This window comes from Lepisosteus platostomus, chromosome 13 (genome assembly GCF_059453375.1).
Source record: "Lepisosteus platostomus isolate fLepPlt1 chromosome 13, fLepPlt1.hap1, whole genome shotgun sequence".
NCBI classification, from domain to species: Eukaryota; Metazoa; Chordata; class Actinopteri; order Semionotiformes; family Lepisosteidae; genus Lepisosteus; species Lepisosteus platostomus.
In genome coordinates, this window is record NC_142623.1 from 19,549,484 (window position 1) to 19,567,149 (window position 17,666).

The window sequence follows — 17,666 nt, forward strand, 5'->3', positions numbered from 1 at the left end:
TACTTGCCCTGCATCTCTGCTGCTCCCTACTTAAATCACACATGGAGTTTTAGTATTGTGTTGTGATCTGTAGTGCATAGATCACTCAGTTTATCATATGCATTTATACATAATTCAATTGTGTAACGTGTAGTTGTTTCCTATAACTACTACAAGTGTTAATACTAATAGCAATATTTTTATTAATAATGCAGAAGCATCATATATAGGAGGGGACCCACTACATCCACCATTGAAGCACAGCACCCACTGTACCTGGATGACGCACAGCAGCCATTTGGCAAAAGTAGCCCCGCTGCTCAGCAAACCAGGGGTTCAAGGGAGAATTTGCTTCACCAGTTGAATTGAAGGGGGACATTAAGGAAGGTCAGACGATGCAAGTCCTGAGTGGACTTTAGCCAGGACACTGGGTTTAATACCCCTGCTGTTTCAAACAGTTCCAACAGGATGTTTTATGTCCTACAGCAATGACCCCTGTTCCACACTTGGGCATTGTGTGCCACCTTCTGGTTCAATAACACCACTTACAACAGCAAACTGAATTTCCTATGAAGTTTCCCATCCCATTGCCAGCCTGGTAGAACTGAATAATGTTCTGTAATCACTGCTATACTGTATGTGTTATTGTACACAATATTTTTCTTTGCAGTGTACTGCCTAATATTAATTCCAAATTGTCTATTGCAAGTTCTGGTTTCTTGCTGTAGTCCAAAGACATGCTGGTAGGTTACTTGGCTTTCGAGAAAATTGGCCCTGGTGTGAAAGTGGGCATGTCTGTATCAGTGTGTAATGGACTGGCGTCTCATCCTGGGTGTATCCTGCCTTGCGCTTGTGACTTGGCTCAAGACACAGTTCCCCCTTGCCACCATATTGAATCGATGTCTGTTGCAATTAAAGTGTAGTTTTGTTGTCTAGTGCTAATTATGTGTTTTTTCCTTTTGATTTTCTATCCTTATATATCTATGCTTGTGGGATATAAAAATAATTTGTTCTAATGTTTTTTTTAAAAGCCAAAAACAAATTAATATACCATTCACAGCAGGAAGTTATTATCAATAGGGTAATATGATTAACTTATGAATATACTGAACTGTTCTACACTGCTGTCTTCGGAGCTGAAATAAAAACAGGCTCTAAAGCTATGAATAGAAACTGTTGCATTCCGTTTCTAACATCAGGCATCAGGTGTTTGTTTACCTCCCACCTGTGACAGCTTTTTTAACACCATCTGCAGGACACAATTGTGTAAAGAATACATCCCCTAGGAACGGAAATAGAACATTCAGTGCAAACAGCACCTGAGACGTCATAAAGAATCAGTGAAACTGGTGAGGCCCATGCTCTCTGTCAAACAGCAGCTCATTATGGAAGTTCTTACCTGAATAACAACAAACAAATCAGTTTCATCCAGCTGTTCTAAATCAAAATAATTCCTGATGTTTGGTATATTTACATCCATTTTTTGCCACTTCTTCCAATTCAGAGTCATGGAATAGCCGGAGCCTATTGCGCCAAGCAAGGGTGCAAGATGGTATAAACCCGGGATGAGATGCCAGTCCATCACAGGGCACGCACAGACACACATTCAAAAACAATTACACTAAAGTCAGTTATCCCAGAAACCACTTAATGGTATTGAAACTAATTATATTAAAACTTAATGGTAATCCAAAGAGTGACAAAACTGTTTTTTATTCTTATTGAGTGTTCTGTTTTATGGTTACCATTTCTTTTCATACCTTTACCTTGCCACAAATCTTTTTTATGATTATTCTACTTTGCCACCTACATTCCTTTTTCTGTTGTAACACAGCCCAAAGTTTCAGATCCTATTCCTTACATAAATAGAACAATTAAGTAATATTCACTAAACTATCTCAGCAGACAGGCTATACAGGATATCTAGGGAAGAGTTCCGTATATCCAATTTCTTCTTCCAATTAAAGGACGCATTAGTGAGCCAAAGTTTAACAACAATCAAGCACAAGGCAGGGGACAACCTGGATGGGATACCAGTCCATTGCAGGCACATGCAGACACAAGCATAAGCATGCACACACTCACATCAGGGTCAATTTTTCCAGAACCCAACCAGTACCTACTGTACCAGTGTATCTTTGGACTGTGGGAGGAAACATTAGCACCCAAAAGCAAGCCAAAGTTAGCACAGGGAGAATTTGCAAACAAATGCACCCCAGGTCAAGAACTGAACCAAGGACCCCAGTGTTTACCATGGATGCCACCCTGCTATATATGGCTGCAGAACTATACAGTATATACTGATGGAAAAAAGAAACACAACATTTTCTGGAATGAGAATACTATAGTTATAGCATATGTACTTCACAAAAAGTTAGTTTGTTTTAAGCCCTCTGACCAGCAATACAACTTGTGCAGTGAGGCATCACAGCTTTGCAATCACACGAAAGCTTGTTAGGTGCACTTTTACCCGACAAGGTCTAAGTGGAACAATGCCTGATCAGGTCACCTTTAAAAACGTCTTAATTCAAAACTTAGGCATGGCATTTTCCATGCAAGGATGAGCTATTAAATAAACAGAATCTGCCTGTGTACATACAGATGCATCACAGATGTGCAGTATGTGTTGCTTCCAGCGGTGGTCACACACTACTAGCCTGTGACGGTGTTGATGCCAAATGTTAATGAGCAGAACAAATTTGTCTGTGTCATGTCTGCTCAGCAAACTTCCTGCACCTGCTACAAACAAGAATTCCTCATAATAACTGTGAATCTGTTGCAGTTCTTAATCATGTGCTTTTTTTTAGTGTATGCTAGGCTAAACCTTTGCACGTAGATCTAGAAACAATTAGAAGACAATGTTTTTACGGGGCTTTATGTGGTCTGAGAGGCAAACATCAAAAGGAGGGTTTCTAAGGAGTTATGGTAGTCAATAGAGTCACCAACATTCTAGAAGCACAATATAATAACACAGACAGAAGCAGAAAAGGGAAGGAAAAGGAAACAGACAACAGAATGATAGGAGAAAGAAGAAACATGTTAGATGAGAAGACCTGGTTCTAATCAACCTTAATGATCAGATTCTAGCTAAGCATTTGAGCCATGTTGAACCATGCTTTGCTGTTCTGCTATTTTAGGAAACTGATTTCCTTTCTAAGGAATGCCCAGTGTAAAGACATTATCTACAGGTTAGTAATTCATTTTTGAATAGATTGCCACTTTGGAACTTTCTATGAAGGATGATTTAGATCCTGGCCATATTCTGTTTTATTTAGGATGCTGGTCTGGTTATTTAGGAATTATCTTGTGAGCCTTCTTTAGCATTATATAGGATTTTGGAGTGCTGGGCTAGCAATCTGGGGTTTTCTGTTTGGTCAGGACGTACTGTAGGCCTCTGAAACGTCTTGTTTGTAAATAGGCTAACTTGTATGATGTGTATCGTCTTTTGTACTGTTTAGTTTGTGTTGTTATCAGTATTAATAAATATTTGGTTATCACAATTTGCCACTGAATTATTACTCATCAGTGACACAGAAAAAAACAAACATAAATGCCTCAAACTATACCAGTTTCAGGTATATTCTTGGCATACCTTTGACAATTAAGAGTTAAAATGATTTATTTTAATTATTAAATATCCTGCTGGGATTCGTATTTCCTTATCTGCTTAATTTGTAATAATATATATGCATGGACTTTCGTTTTCTGTCATGCATGGTCTACTGAAAAGACACCATCAGCTAGAGGTTTTTTTTTCTCTTTCAGTATAAAATTAAATGGATGCATATTAATATAATCTATAATTACATCACCAATGTTTTCCTTACTATGACAGTTACAATGGCTTTGTCCTAACATAACTTCTGTAGATTTGCACACAATTTAGAGACACCATAAGCCAGCATGTCTGTGGGGGCAGGAGAAAACCTTAAGAAAAGTTCACAAAGACCCGGGGAGAACATGCAAAATTCCAATTGAGCTAGAAGAGCTGTGAGACAACACTACTCAACTGTCAGAGATCTACTGAGAGGCATTGAAACTGCAATGAAAAAATTAAATATCGATAGCTGTAGTCCAGCTGATACACATAGGGATTTACAGTCTTAAACTACATAAAGATTTACTGCATTCTACATTGATATTTTTCAAAGCTGTAATATTTGTATAGTTATATAGTATAGCTATTTCTGGCATTGAATTTTTACATGATGATTTCAAATTAAAATGTTTAATATACTGTAATTACTCCTTAGCAACTTTGAAAACAACAGATGTTGAAAAGGACGGCCATATTGAGTGTGTGCAGTTAGGTCTGCACTACACCTTGAACAATCAAGCCTTGTTAGTGGGAAAAATATTTGCCTTAGTGTTGCTGTGAGTGTGGTGTCAATGATCCTTTCCAGGCAGACGACAGAATGTAGGAGTAGCGCAACTACATACTCCTGCACATACTGTTACCCACCTCTCAGAATTATAACCGACCCAGCTTCTCTGTGAGATGGAAAAGGAATGGAAGTTCCAGAGACTCCCATAGGAGGTGCTGGTGAATAAAGGAATGTGACAGCAGAGCAGGACAGATTCAGAGGGAGGGGGGGAAGGAGGCAGGGAGGTATTGTTGCAGTTGTCTTTGTAGTGATTGATGTCAACAGAGATGGAAGAATCAGAGCAGGTTGTAGAAGGTCCTACTGTATCTAGTAAGAGCCACATCGCAGTATGTCGGTCTTTTGCATGTCTCTCACATAACATCCAATTCATTATTGGATGTGATGGATCCAGCAGCCATATCACCCTGCAATTCACAACTGGCAACCCACTGAAGCTAAGCAGGTGTGAGCCTGGTCAGTACCTGGATGGGAGACCTCCTGGGAATAACTAAGGTTGCTGCTGGAAGAGGTGTTAGTGGGGCCAGCAGGGAGCGCTCACCCTGTGGCTCATGTGGGTCCTAATGCCCCAGTGTAGTGATGGGGACACTATACTGTAAACAGGTGCCGTCCTTCGGATGAGACGTAAAACCGAGGTCCTGACTCTCTGTGGTCATTAAAAATCCCAGGGCGTTTCTCGAAAAGAGTAGGGGTGTACCCTGGCGTCTTGGACAAATTTCCCATCGGCCTTTATCAATCATGGCCTCCTAACAATCCCCCTCTATGATATTGACATATTGGCTTCATTACTCTGCTCTCCTCCCCACTGATAGCTGATGTGTGGTGAGCGTTCTGGCGCACTATGGCTGCCGTCGCATCATCCAGGTAGATGCTGCACATTGGTGGGGGTGGAGGGGAGTCCCCATTACCTGTAAAGCGCTTTGAGTGGAGTATCCAGAAAAGCGCTATATAAGTTTAAGTAATTATTATTATTATTATTATTATTATCTGTCCTGTTTTTTTTACCCACAATCCTCTGTACCCAGATTGTGCTTTACTTAGCTATCTTACAGGTACAAAATGCCTACTCTCCATTTTCTGCCAGTGTTACCGGTCCATCTCCTTCATAGCCGCTATCACTCTTGCACTAACCATCTCTTTTTCCTGATTCACAAAATAAATGCTCCACACTTGCACATACTGTATTTGATCCCCCTTTGACATCTTCAGTACTATAAACATCCTCTTGTGGACGTTTTATTGTCTGTATGCTGCTAGTCCTGAGTAAATTATATAGGAGTGCAACTTGTTAAACCTTTGTTTGGCAAACTGTCATGAGATCAAAAGAACACAAGCATAAGCAGACACCTGCATGTATGACATGAAATAGTAAGGGACTGCAAAAAGCCCATGTTATAAATTGACTGACGCATTCATCCAAAGCCTTCCTTGGATGATAAGCATTCGATTTCCAATGCCTGGAACTATTTTTTTTCTTTGTATTTACATAATACATAAAACATACATTACAACTCCCCAAAGGCCATTGAGTCGAAAATAAAAACATACTGTGCAAATCACACAATAAAAACAGAATAAGCAAGAATAGATACTTCAGCAATAAGTAAAGGCAAAAATAGCAAATGAAGGAAAATAGAATAAAGACGAAGAGGGGAGCCAATATATTCAGGATCAGAGATTAAATACAAAATCTAATACTATTAGTAATAAATGGTTAGGCATTCATCCCATCCAAATTAAAATAATTAATGAATGGCAACCAAGTATAGCATTTGATTACAGACATAAAAGGTTTCTCAAGCAAAAGATTTTCAAACAGTCTTAATGTCCATTATGAAAGGGAAATCATTTTTATTTATCCTGCAGTTAAATAATATAAACGTATTAGCTACAGTACATGACAGGAGTAAGACACTGGAAGAGTATTTTGAGACTTTGAGCTTACTGGGATGCCCAATAAAACCTAACACAGCGTCAAGAGGAATACACGTGCCAAGGATGTCAGACAGGGTTAATGTAAAGTGAGACCAGAACTGAAAAGCAGGGTAGCATTTCCTGAAAGTACAGTATGTACAGTAGGTGATTGTCAGGTACTAATTCACTGCTGTGTTGACATATTTTAGTATTGCCAAGTCCCATAAGAGAAAGCATCCTTTGAGTGAAATGTAGAGTATGTGGTGTAAAACGTTGTACTGAATAAACTGGATTTTTTAATTATTTGAACATTTAAATGTTAAAACATTCAGAAGTCCAGAATTGTAATGAGTTGTCTAAAGAAAAATCTGTCCTCTGTTGTCTAAAGAAGCTCACTTCCCACAAAATAGCTACTTTGCAATGTCTAATGCAGCATCGATTCTGTATATTTTGGACAACGTGCCCATTTCCTGACTGATTAAGGAATACAGTGAAAACGTTGAATAATGAGGTAATACGGAAATTAAAGTAATTTTTGCTTTACTTACAGTACCTGACATAACTGCATGTACTGTACATAACTGGTTTTGGGAAAGAGAATATAATTGTGCTAATTTTGCAAGCAAGAAGCAAGCAAAGAGAATTAAACTTTTTTTTGAAGAATTTGGTGGATCTTAAGCCATGCTTCTATTGTGGATGAGATACATGGATTGTTTTAAACAACCTAATTTCTTAGCAGAATTACCAAGAAGAGGAAGATGCTGTAGTTAAACTGGGCTACTAAATTGGTCTTATTCCATCCAAGAGGTTGGATCCAACTGATTCTGGTTAAAGCTTTTGACTAAAATCTGGAGTTCGAGGGAAATCATGAATTGCTTTTTATTCTTTTGTATAGTATAGTTGAAAGCTTAATTTGGGAAGTTTTGCTTTTCCAGTAAAATCTATTCAGTCACTGTCCAGTTTGGAAAACCATTTTGGGCTTAGAAAGATGGGAAGCATAGAAAGTGTCTAATTAATTTGAGGAAGTATGTTTATTTTCACTGCGGCAATACAAGCTTAATACAGGCTGTGGTCCTGGTGGCAGGGTCAAAGGTTAAGTAACCATGCACTGCAATGCTAATAATAATCTCACACCATAGGGCACAGCTCTGTGCCTGGGTAGCTCTGCCTCTGTCAGTCATGTGGTTAAGTTAAAGGGGGAAGGGTGCCTGACAATGGAATACTTTTATTGTTCAATAAGCGCGACAGCTGCCTCTCCCCCCTAATTTTCAAATACTCTAAGATCTAAAATAGGCATTCAAACAATGGGGGATATTTTAGGTAAGGGGTGTCACAGGATGAGCACAGCATTGAGTTTACGGGACAAGGATCCCTAGTGCCAGTCAGCTGTGCAGCTGGATGAAGATGAGAAGATTTAACACTCAGTCTGCAATTATTAGTTAATCTATCCTTACCCTTGTCTTTCTGTGCTGGGGTTCTATTTGGGTTACATAACATCCTGCTTCATTTTTTCTGTGTTTTATACGGTAAGTCTGCTACCTAATCTGTCCGTCAGTGTGACCTTTATTTCCCCCTGCATGTAGTTTAAGAATGAAGGGTTTTGTCTCGATCAGCGAAACCTATCATATTAACCTTTAAACATTGTGATCTATGTAGATTGTGAAGCTAATCTGTTAAATATGACAGTCTAGACTTTTATTGCTCCTCAGATCTAAAGACTAGCACGTTAAAAGACATTGGATGTATTTATATTAATTGGAATGGTAATTTATATCATAGCTGCCCCATACCTAGACACCAATAAAAACACTTAATTTCACTTGAATAACCAATCAGTATACATTGAAGGTTTTAGAAAAATCAGAATGATGGTAGGATAGTCTATCATTGGCATATGTAAGTGTCTGTGTGAATGTAAATGGAAGTTTCAATGACAGTTTGTACTTGAACCTGAGAGACACTGAGGTATGGAGGAGTACAGTATTTAAACTTGGTAGGGCAGGGAACTCAAAGGTCATTTCTTATACCTTAGTGCTAGAAGAATAAGGAACAAGGTGCATTATCTCAAGGCTATAGCATTAACAGATAATGATGTTATAGGAATAAAGGCTAAGGATGGTGAGAGGGATTGAATGTAAAATTAAGAAATGTACATGTTTTTTGGAAAGGCTCTCTGCATAGGAAAGGTAGAGAACCAAAGCAAAAAATTGAAGTATGATTAAACACTAGTTGTATGTATGTACACACATAGCCTACTGTATGATGAGGAAGAGAAAGTACTGCATGTAACACAGGAGGTGTTATATTATTGAGAGGTTACATTTACCGTGCATAAATTGGAATCTGTAGGGATGTAGGAGTGAAGATACTGAAGCAGAAACTGATATGGTTGCAATGGTAAATGGTTGCTTAGTATTCCATTTTTGTAAGGGCACTTACTTGGAAATATGGTATTATTAAACTAGACTTTTCCAACAACTGGGATATACAGTAATTCAGGGAACAGATGTCACAGAGCCACTAGACAATTGTGTCATAATACAGTTACTTACGATGTATGCTTTAAATCTCTAAATCTTGAGTCTGCAGTCATAGTTTAGAATTTTTAAAAAGAAGATTATGAAAGAATTGTACAAGCTGTGAACTGTGTACAGTACACTACAAAAACTAAATGTTAAAGTTTAAAGGCTTAAAGCAAGTTCACTCCTAAAATAATGAGGTTACAATATAGGAAAATATGATCTAAGTAGTTTTACAGAAACATAAAAAGTACACAGAGTGTCAGAATATGTCGAACTACATTTACTGCTGAAAAAAGTGATTTGAATTACCAAAAGAAAGAAAATAAGATAGACACTTATGTATGTTTGTTTACTTTTTGTTTGAAGCACACGTCATGCATTTTTTTTTAAGAAAGGTTGTTACAGCAGCATTTCTTCTACAGTACGTTATTTTAAACCTAAATTACTTTATTGGAACTGTTTCTTGAAACGCCTCCTCTCCTTTTTCTCAATCTTCATTATATGAGAACTCCTCACACACACAAATCTAGTTTTTTTGTGGCCCCATTGCACTGAACCCAGAGGTTTCTCCATCCTGGTCCTGGAGGCCCACAGACCTGCTGGGTTTTGTTCCAGCCAAGGTTTCAGTTTTGCAATTAAACCTATTTGACCTGATAATAGGATTAATGTGAACTGTTTTGACAGAGCTTCCAGCTCTTAAATGAACTGGAGGTCACCTGTTAACTATCACATTACATCCATTCTTTTTCTTACCAGCTCTTCCAATTAAGGGTCACAGGGGAGCCGGAGCCTATTTTACAAACCAACAGGCACAAGACAGGATATAGCCTGGATGGGATGCCAGTCTATCACAGGGCAGACACAGACACAAACATAGCCAAACTCAAACCAGGGCCATTATTCTCAGATGCTAATTAACATACCAGTATGTTTTTGGACTGTAGGAGGAAACCAGAGGACCCAGAGGAAACACACGTGAAGTTGAGAAGAACATACAAACTCCACGCAGATAGCACCCCAGGTCCACAATTGAACCATAAAATGCTAATCACTGCACCATCATGGTGCTCAATTCTCAAATTTCATAAGTAAAATAAAATCCAAAAGTCAGAGTAGAAAGAAAGACTTACACATAGTCCAAGCAAGTAACTTGTTAGTTAAACTAAGGCTTCAATAAAGTAATTAAGATCAGATGGAATGAAAACCAGAGCCGTCTGGGCCTCCAGGACCAAGATTGGGAGCCTGTTATGTAACATGATGTAGGCTGAAAAACAAGTCGAAATGTATCTATTTGTGTTGGCTGAAGAGTGTGAGAGAAAACTTAGGAAGAATAAACCAATCGCACCTAGATAGGGGCTTCTACAGATCTAAGTGATGCCCAGAAATACTGGAGCCTAATAAGACAACCCAAACTACATGTTATTCTTGAGCCTTCATATGAACTGACATGGATACTTAAACCTGTCCATTCTGTATCTGCTATATCTGCTCATTATTTGCCTAGAATGTTTGTTTTTTTCCCTTGAGACTGAGCAGAATATTATTACCCTTCTACTGGACATCTTGTACAAGTGACTCCTGAAAATCAAGTTTTAATAAAACAAGTTGAAACTAAGTTGCAGACTGTTATTGAGAGGGAGAAAAAGGTAGAGCCACAGACCCGCAATTTCTGACAGCAGAATGGAATTCTTGATGGAGTTGCCTTTTCAGAGGTCTTGTACTTTCTTAAATATTAATCCAAACTTGCATTAGACATGACCAGTGCCCCTTTCAGTGTTGTGTGATCCAGTGATCTCTTCCAAACACAGTCCAGGTTATCTGGAGCAAAGGTCAGACGACTACAGAAGAGTGACATTTGACCAAGAAGAGAAGTCTTTTGGACGTCATTTAGAAGAAACTCGGAAGGAGATCAAATTCTAATCTCACATTTCCTTTCTCCTACATCTTTTTGACATCTGTAATGCTTTATGTTCATCAGCTCATTTCTTCATAATTAGAATTTGCTGGAACTATTGAATACAGTATTAGAGTTGTAGCAATAAGATTTTTCTGGTACTCTTACCCATGATGTCTCACCTGATTCATTTAAACAAGGGAACCATGAGCCTCTTCTTAACACTGTGTGTTTAGTCATTTAGTCGAGTCCGACTCTTCGTGACCTCACGGACTTTATGATGCCAGACCTATCTGTCAACAACTGCTTCTCTGAGCTCTTGAAAATTCATATTCATTACTTCAGTTATACTATCTATCCATCTTAACCTCTGCCACCCCCTTTTTCTTTTCACTTCAATGTTTCCCAACATCAGAGTCTTCTCCATTGAATCCTGTCCTTGCATTATATGGCCAAAGTATTTGAGATTTAGTTTTACTATCAATCCTTCCAATGAACAATCTGTGTTTATTTCCTTGAGTATTGACTGATTTGATCTTTATGCAGTCAAAGGAAGTCTCAACAATTTTCTCCAAACACCACAGTTGAAAAGCATCGATTGTCTGACGCACAACCTTACTTATAGTCCAACTCTCACGTCCATATGTTACTACTGGGAAGACCGTAGCTTTCACTATATGGATCTTGGTTGACAATGTAATATCTTTGCATTTTAATGTCTTATCCAGATTTGCCATAGCTTTCCTCCCAAGAAGCAAGTGTCTAGATTTCATGGCTACAATCACCATCTGCTGAGATCCTTGAGCCCAAGAAAATAAAATCTGTCACTACCTCCACTTCTTCTCCATCTGTTTGCAAAGTATTAATATGAGCCGTTGACATAATCTTCATTTTTTATGTTAAGCAACAGGCCAGATTTTGCACTTTCTTCTTTTACCTTCATCAACAGACTCTCTAACCCCTCCTCACTTTCGACCCTTCTTAACACTATTTCCAGCTAATAACACTCCACAAGAGATGTCAGAATCCTCAGATTTAGCTTTTTGTCTTCAGAAACAGTGATGATGCTGTTGATGAATGTGTCTCTTGGAATTTCTGGAATTCCAGCTGTTTTTGTTCAGTGTCAAAAATAAAAGATAAACAGTTTCTGGTCAAGTAGTAATCAAACATGTTGAAACTCTGTACATCACTCTAGATGTACAGTAACACCTACCTGCTGAGTTGCTCTAGATGTTACTTGCTCAGCTGATGATACCCATTGTTATTCAAGATTTGCATCTGTGTGCACAAGCATCTATAACAGTTTATTCTAGGTCTTGCTAAAACTGATTTCATTGGTTCTTCTGAAGAAATTGTTTGGTAATTCAGGTTAATGAATTAGTGATAGGTCAATTGAACTACAGTTTAGCTCTTTATTTGTTTGTTATAAAAAATATTAACTAGCTTGTGAATGTACTAGACACTAGAAACCTTCATATAATCACAAAATGTTCAGGGAAATTTCCTATACAGAGCATCGGACAGAAGATGCTGAAGTGATACAAATTTGAACACATGATTCAATAGTTCAAATGGTCCATTTTAGACATTGATGCCTGAGGTTGCTGTTCTGTAAATTTAATACTGTGATTATACTTCACATTAAGCAGGCATGGTATTCAATACATAGTTTTGCACATTCCAAATATATGGATTTAAAGGCTTATCTCTGGTTATATTTCCTTCAGAAATCTCTCAACCTGATTAACTATTCAATTATGCTTATTTTAATTTGTTTAGATTTCCTTTGCAAGTAAAAACTGTGCACTTGGAGATGAAACAGAGATTGTACTTACTCTCCCCAGAGACACAGAAATGACTAATTTATGTTCAAAGACGTGGGAGAGGGTATAAAGATGTCAATGTGAAGTTAACATAGCAAAAAAAAAAGACACAAATCTCTTGTGTGTGTTTTCATTTAGTCTTTCCTGAAGAAGTCCAGGACACTGGCTTCAACAATGTTAATAGGTGATTTGTGTTAGATACCCACGTCTCTTTGTCTAAAGGAGTGCCTCTTATTTCCATCCCAAAGTACACCTATATCTTATTATAATAATTGCCCCTGATTTTACTGGGTTTTGTTGAAGTGTTGATAGAGAAATTTCCATACAGATTTCCAGGACCACAGCCTGCATTGGAGAAAGAAATTCTCTAGTAGCTGTGACTGTTCCATTAACACAAACTCCAAAGTGCCATCTGTGATAAAATGCTGTGTTGTGCTATCCTATCTTGTACTGTGCTGCACTGTGCTGTTCTGTGCTGTACTAAAACATGCAATGCAATGCTGTGCTTGGCTATATTGAATACAGTACTGTATGCTGCCCTGTGCTATGCTATGTTGTGTGTCACTGCACTGTGCTGCATTGTACTGTGTTGTGTTGTGCTATGCTATGCTGTGATGTACTGCGCTGCCCTGTGCTATGCTATGCTGTGCTGTATTGTGCTGGCCTGTGTGTTCTACATTCCGATGATTGAGTTTTTCTTTTTGCCTCAGGGGTCCACTCTCTTTCCACACAGGTCCAGTGTGTTGTCAGCAGTACTCGGACAGGTCAGGAGGGCAATGGGCGACTGGACTTTCCTGCTGAAAGTCCTGGAACAGGTCCACGAGCACTCCACCGTGGTGGGCAAGGTGTGGCTGACCGTCCTGTTCATCTTCCGCATGCTGGTGCTGGGCGCGGCCATAGAGAACGTGTGGGGGGATGAGCAGTCGGGCTTCACCTGCAACACGCAGCAGCCCGGCTGCCAGAACCTGTGCTACGACCATGCCTTCCCCATTTCGCACGTGCGCTACTGGGTCCTGCAGATCATCTTCGTGTCCACGCCCTCACTGGTCTACATGGGCCACGCGCTGCACCATGTGCGCATGGAGCAGAAGAGGCGGGAGGCAGAGCAGGAGAAGGGGGAGAGGGACCTGCTGATCATCGTCAGGGATGGCAAACGTGTCCCTGGGGAGGAGCAGGCCTCTCGTTTCAGGCTACGCGGCTCCTTGCTCCACACCTACGTGTGCAGCATCCTGGCGCGGACACTCTTTGAGGTGGGCTTCATCCTGGGCCAGTACTTCATCTACGGTGTCTTCCTTCAGGCCATGTACAAATGCAGCCGCTGGCCTTGCCCCAACGTCGTGGACTGCTTTGTCTCCCGGCCCACGGAGAAGAACGTCTTCATCATCTTCATGCTGACGGTGGCTTCCATCTCCTTGCTGCTCAACCTCATGGAGATGTACCACCTGGGCTGGAAGAAGATCAAGGAAGGCTTGGCCAGCACCTTCTACCACAGGTCCCAAGAGGCCAAAGCTGAAGAGAGGCCTAAGATGGGCTACATGTCCCTGTCTGGCTGGAAACCCTGTGTGCCCACCAATTCTGCTTCTAGCTGCCGACACTCTCCCAAGCTCAAGACCTTCAGCAACAAGCTGGCCAACCAGCAGAACTGGGTCAATCTGGCCACAGAGCAGGGCAGGGTGGAGAGAGGAGCCCATGGTGGACTGCTGGTGGCCCCGATGCCCCTGAAGGAGGACGACTCACCTCAGCTGGGTAAAGGACACAACCTGAAATCCAACCGACCATCAAGCCGTAATAAGGTCACTGTGTGAGTGGCAGATACTGTATGAGCAAACCTGGCTATGAGAGGCTAGCAGGTTAGTACAGGAGGCCCTATAAATAAGATGGATGACATGTGATAAGCATGTCAGGGCATTCTGAGCTGCCAGCTCTTTCACAAGTATTATAAACAACAAGCACTGATGATGGAGCATTATGTAATCTCACACCAGGTGCTGGATCGTCAATGCTTGTTACATCGTTTTGAGTACATTTAGTCTCACTGACAAGGGGTTACAGTAACATGAAGGACATGTTTAATGTTACACCTCTTCTTTAGTACAAGAGAATGCGGCCTATAAAACCTGAACCGGATCACTGCTCTGAAATGAGAGTCTTATTTTTGATTCAGATATTATGAGAGCCACCACATTTTCTTAATTCTAGTCAAATTAGATTTTTTTTATAAGTGAACATGTTCTGTTCTAACAAAAAAATAATAATATTGTTGTGTGTGTAAGCTATATTGGATATACTGTCATGAGTAATACATTTTTTATTCATCTTACCTAAGGACCTGCACCAGCTGCAGACTATATAACCAAATCAGTTTGTTTGAAAAAGCTTACAAATACTGTATTCTACAGTTTTCAGGCAGATCAAGATTGTAAAAATCTTGTGATTGCTATTGCTAGGGGTTTACATTATTGAGAAAATGTATTTTCCATTAAAGTCTTTATTGTCTCTTTTTTTTCAATGTGTTTTAATATTACTTGGAACCTGTGCTCTTTCTCCCACTCTGTGGCATCCTTTTAGTATGTTTTGTATCCACAAAAATGTCTTACACCTTCATTTTCACTGTGTTCTCAGACTTAAAGGAGATGTGTGATTCCCATGCAAGTAAACACAGCAACCATGTTACTGAGCTCTTGGGTCCTTCTGTGTGGAATTTGCATGTTCCTTTTGAGTTTGTGTGTGTTTTCTGGGTGCAGGCACCTTCTTTGAATGTTCCTCCCGTATTAGTGACTGTTCTTTCTGCCCAAACATCTTATATGAGGAGCTTGTATGACCCCCCTGTATTCATGTGAGTGTTCCCTCGCTGCTTCAGTTTCTTTCCATCCGACACTGACATATTTGCTAGATTCAGCTATTGTATGTGTTTAAGTCATCTGTGATGCTGTCATATCCCTTACTAGGCTTAGACCGGATTTGTGCTCTTGTTTTCAGGATTGAATGATGCATGAGCTTGCATTATGAGGAATAAGCAGCTTCCTGCTAACAGATAAGAGATGGAAAAGGGGAATTTACATAAGACTTACTTGTGACACTATTTCCTGTGTCATTTTCATGGCTTTGACAAATAATGTTCAGGACATCCAAAACAAAATATAAGCTGAAGATTTTATGTCTGTAGTGATACTAACCATCTATTGGTAGGAGTTTACATTATTGAGAAAATGTACTGTATTTGCCAGCATTAATTATAAGTAGTTACAGGTTAATGCTGGAGATCAATCAGAGGGCACTAGCTTGGCAGTGAAGCTGTTTAGTTGGACACACACATATATATATATTAATTTATTCAGAAATTGCTACAGAATGTGAAAATCCATTTTCAGTAGCATGGGCTATTTAAACAAATGGGAGAAGATGCAAATTTTAAAATATTTAAGAGTGCAGTTGTGAAATGAAAAGCTCATACAGGAAACCAATTCTGAAAATGCAGCATTTTTATTGTACATTTCATAGTAAATACAGTATGAAAAAAACAATATCTGATAGCACTGTAAGCCAATTGAAAATGCTTTTACTCATTTATAGAAAGTATTACAATATTTTGGTTTATTTCTGTTCTGTTGGAACAGAAAAGTGATGTTTACAACAGCATTAAATTCACTTGTTTCTGTACAGTTACCCTTAAAAAAAGGTAAAGGCCATAAACATTCCAGGTATTTTTTTGAAAACCATTTATAAAACCTGAAATGCATTAACCTGCTAGTCATAGGGAGTCTCATTCGCTGCTCTGAATCAGTTACACCATACTGCTATCATATTGCTTAATTAGACAGGGGAGCTATGAAGAAACAAGTACAGGTTACTTCCATGCTGAAAAGTAAAAAGAAAAAAAATAATGCAAAGCTGGAAAAGCTTTCAGAGATTGCCTATTATACTCTTCCTTTTTAATTTTCACCATGGATGATCATATGCACGTTCCATACAGTTCTCCACAGAAAAGGTGAATGTGGCCTTCTTTGTTATTTTTTTCAGGTGGCTTTTTTCTTTCATTGTCTTCTTTAATTTCCAATTGTCATCCAACTTCCAAAACCAAATTCATTTTATTAATGTAATAGGCATCTCTGTTAGGTATACAATTCTGCTTACAGGCTAACGTTGTACATTAGACACCAGCTTCAGCAAAAACACTTCTCACTTTGTTAAACACATATTAAGCACAAACCTTTAAACATAAGCATAGTGTAGCAGTGAGGCTTATTAATAAGGCAGAATTAAGTGTTTCTGAGCTTTCCCAAATTAGGCCTCATTTCTCTGTTCATCTCTGTGGTGCAGCCACAGAGAAAGAATTCATGCAAGCTGATTTAAGATGTTTTCTTGTGATAAGAAACCAGCTCCCAAAGGGGGATGCACTTAGCTAAGCCTGGCTATCATGATCAATGGTCATCCATTGGCGCCTATCTGTCTAGGGAGTGCGAGTTGGACATCTGGATTGCATTCCTAAGTGTCAGGAGTAAGTGACTCATATCTCACCTTGATCAACCAATCAGGGACTGGTAGGGCCGAGTAACCCACGTGGGACTCTGATGCCCATGGAACTTTCAGCCAATCAATGAGCTGAAGTTCCTCCAGGTAAAAACAGGCAACACAGAGATTCAACAAGATTCAGAAGGGATTCTGGAGAGGATTCTGTGGACTGTTCTAAAGGGAATTCAAAGGAGAATTCCAGGGCAGGACGGCCCAGGAGCAGAAGGCTCCCAAGGGCAGGACATCCTCGCAGCGCGCCTCCTGACCATCCTGAGACTCAGCCCGGACAACCACGGAATGGCCAGTGTGTCCGAGTGCCAGAACTTTCCTTTGTTCTAAGAGTCTAGAGTGGAGGTTGCCAGAGAGTAACCAGCAGCAGGCCTCGTGAACAGGTCGGAACTGTGGACAGCTGAATCACTATTCAGAACTAGCTCTTCATTAGGAACGAACCGGTCCTCTTCCTGACTTGCTGGGACCCACAGTCATCTTTTCTCCTGTGCACAAACTTTGCTAGTTAAAGCCAACACTAACTAGCCGGTCAGTGAGCATCAGCAACGCACAGCCTGGCACCGAGCCAGAGAGCGCGGATTGGACAGCAACAGCCTGCAACTGTTTCTTTGTGCCCGCAGGAGATCTGAAT

At 39.7% G+C, this 17,666-nt stretch overlaps 1 protein-coding gene across 1 annotated transcript; it reads left to right on the forward strand.

The window, feature by feature from the left end:
* The first annotated feature begins 7,658 nt into the window (after positions 1 to 7,658).
* LOC148650180 (gap junction alpha-5 protein-like) lies at positions 7,659 to 15,010 on the forward strand. The gene is made up of 2 exons (XM_088603737.1): positions 7,659 to 7,801; positions 13,248 to 15,010. Exon 2 carries the CDS (start codon positions 13,291 to 13,293, stop codon positions 14,317 to 14,319), a length of 1,029 nt encoding a protein of 342 aa, XP_088459863.1. The 5' UTR covers positions 7,659 to 7,801; positions 13,248 to 13,290; the 3' UTR covers positions 14,320 to 15,010.
* Positions 15,011 to 17,666: the final 2,656 nt, after the last annotated feature.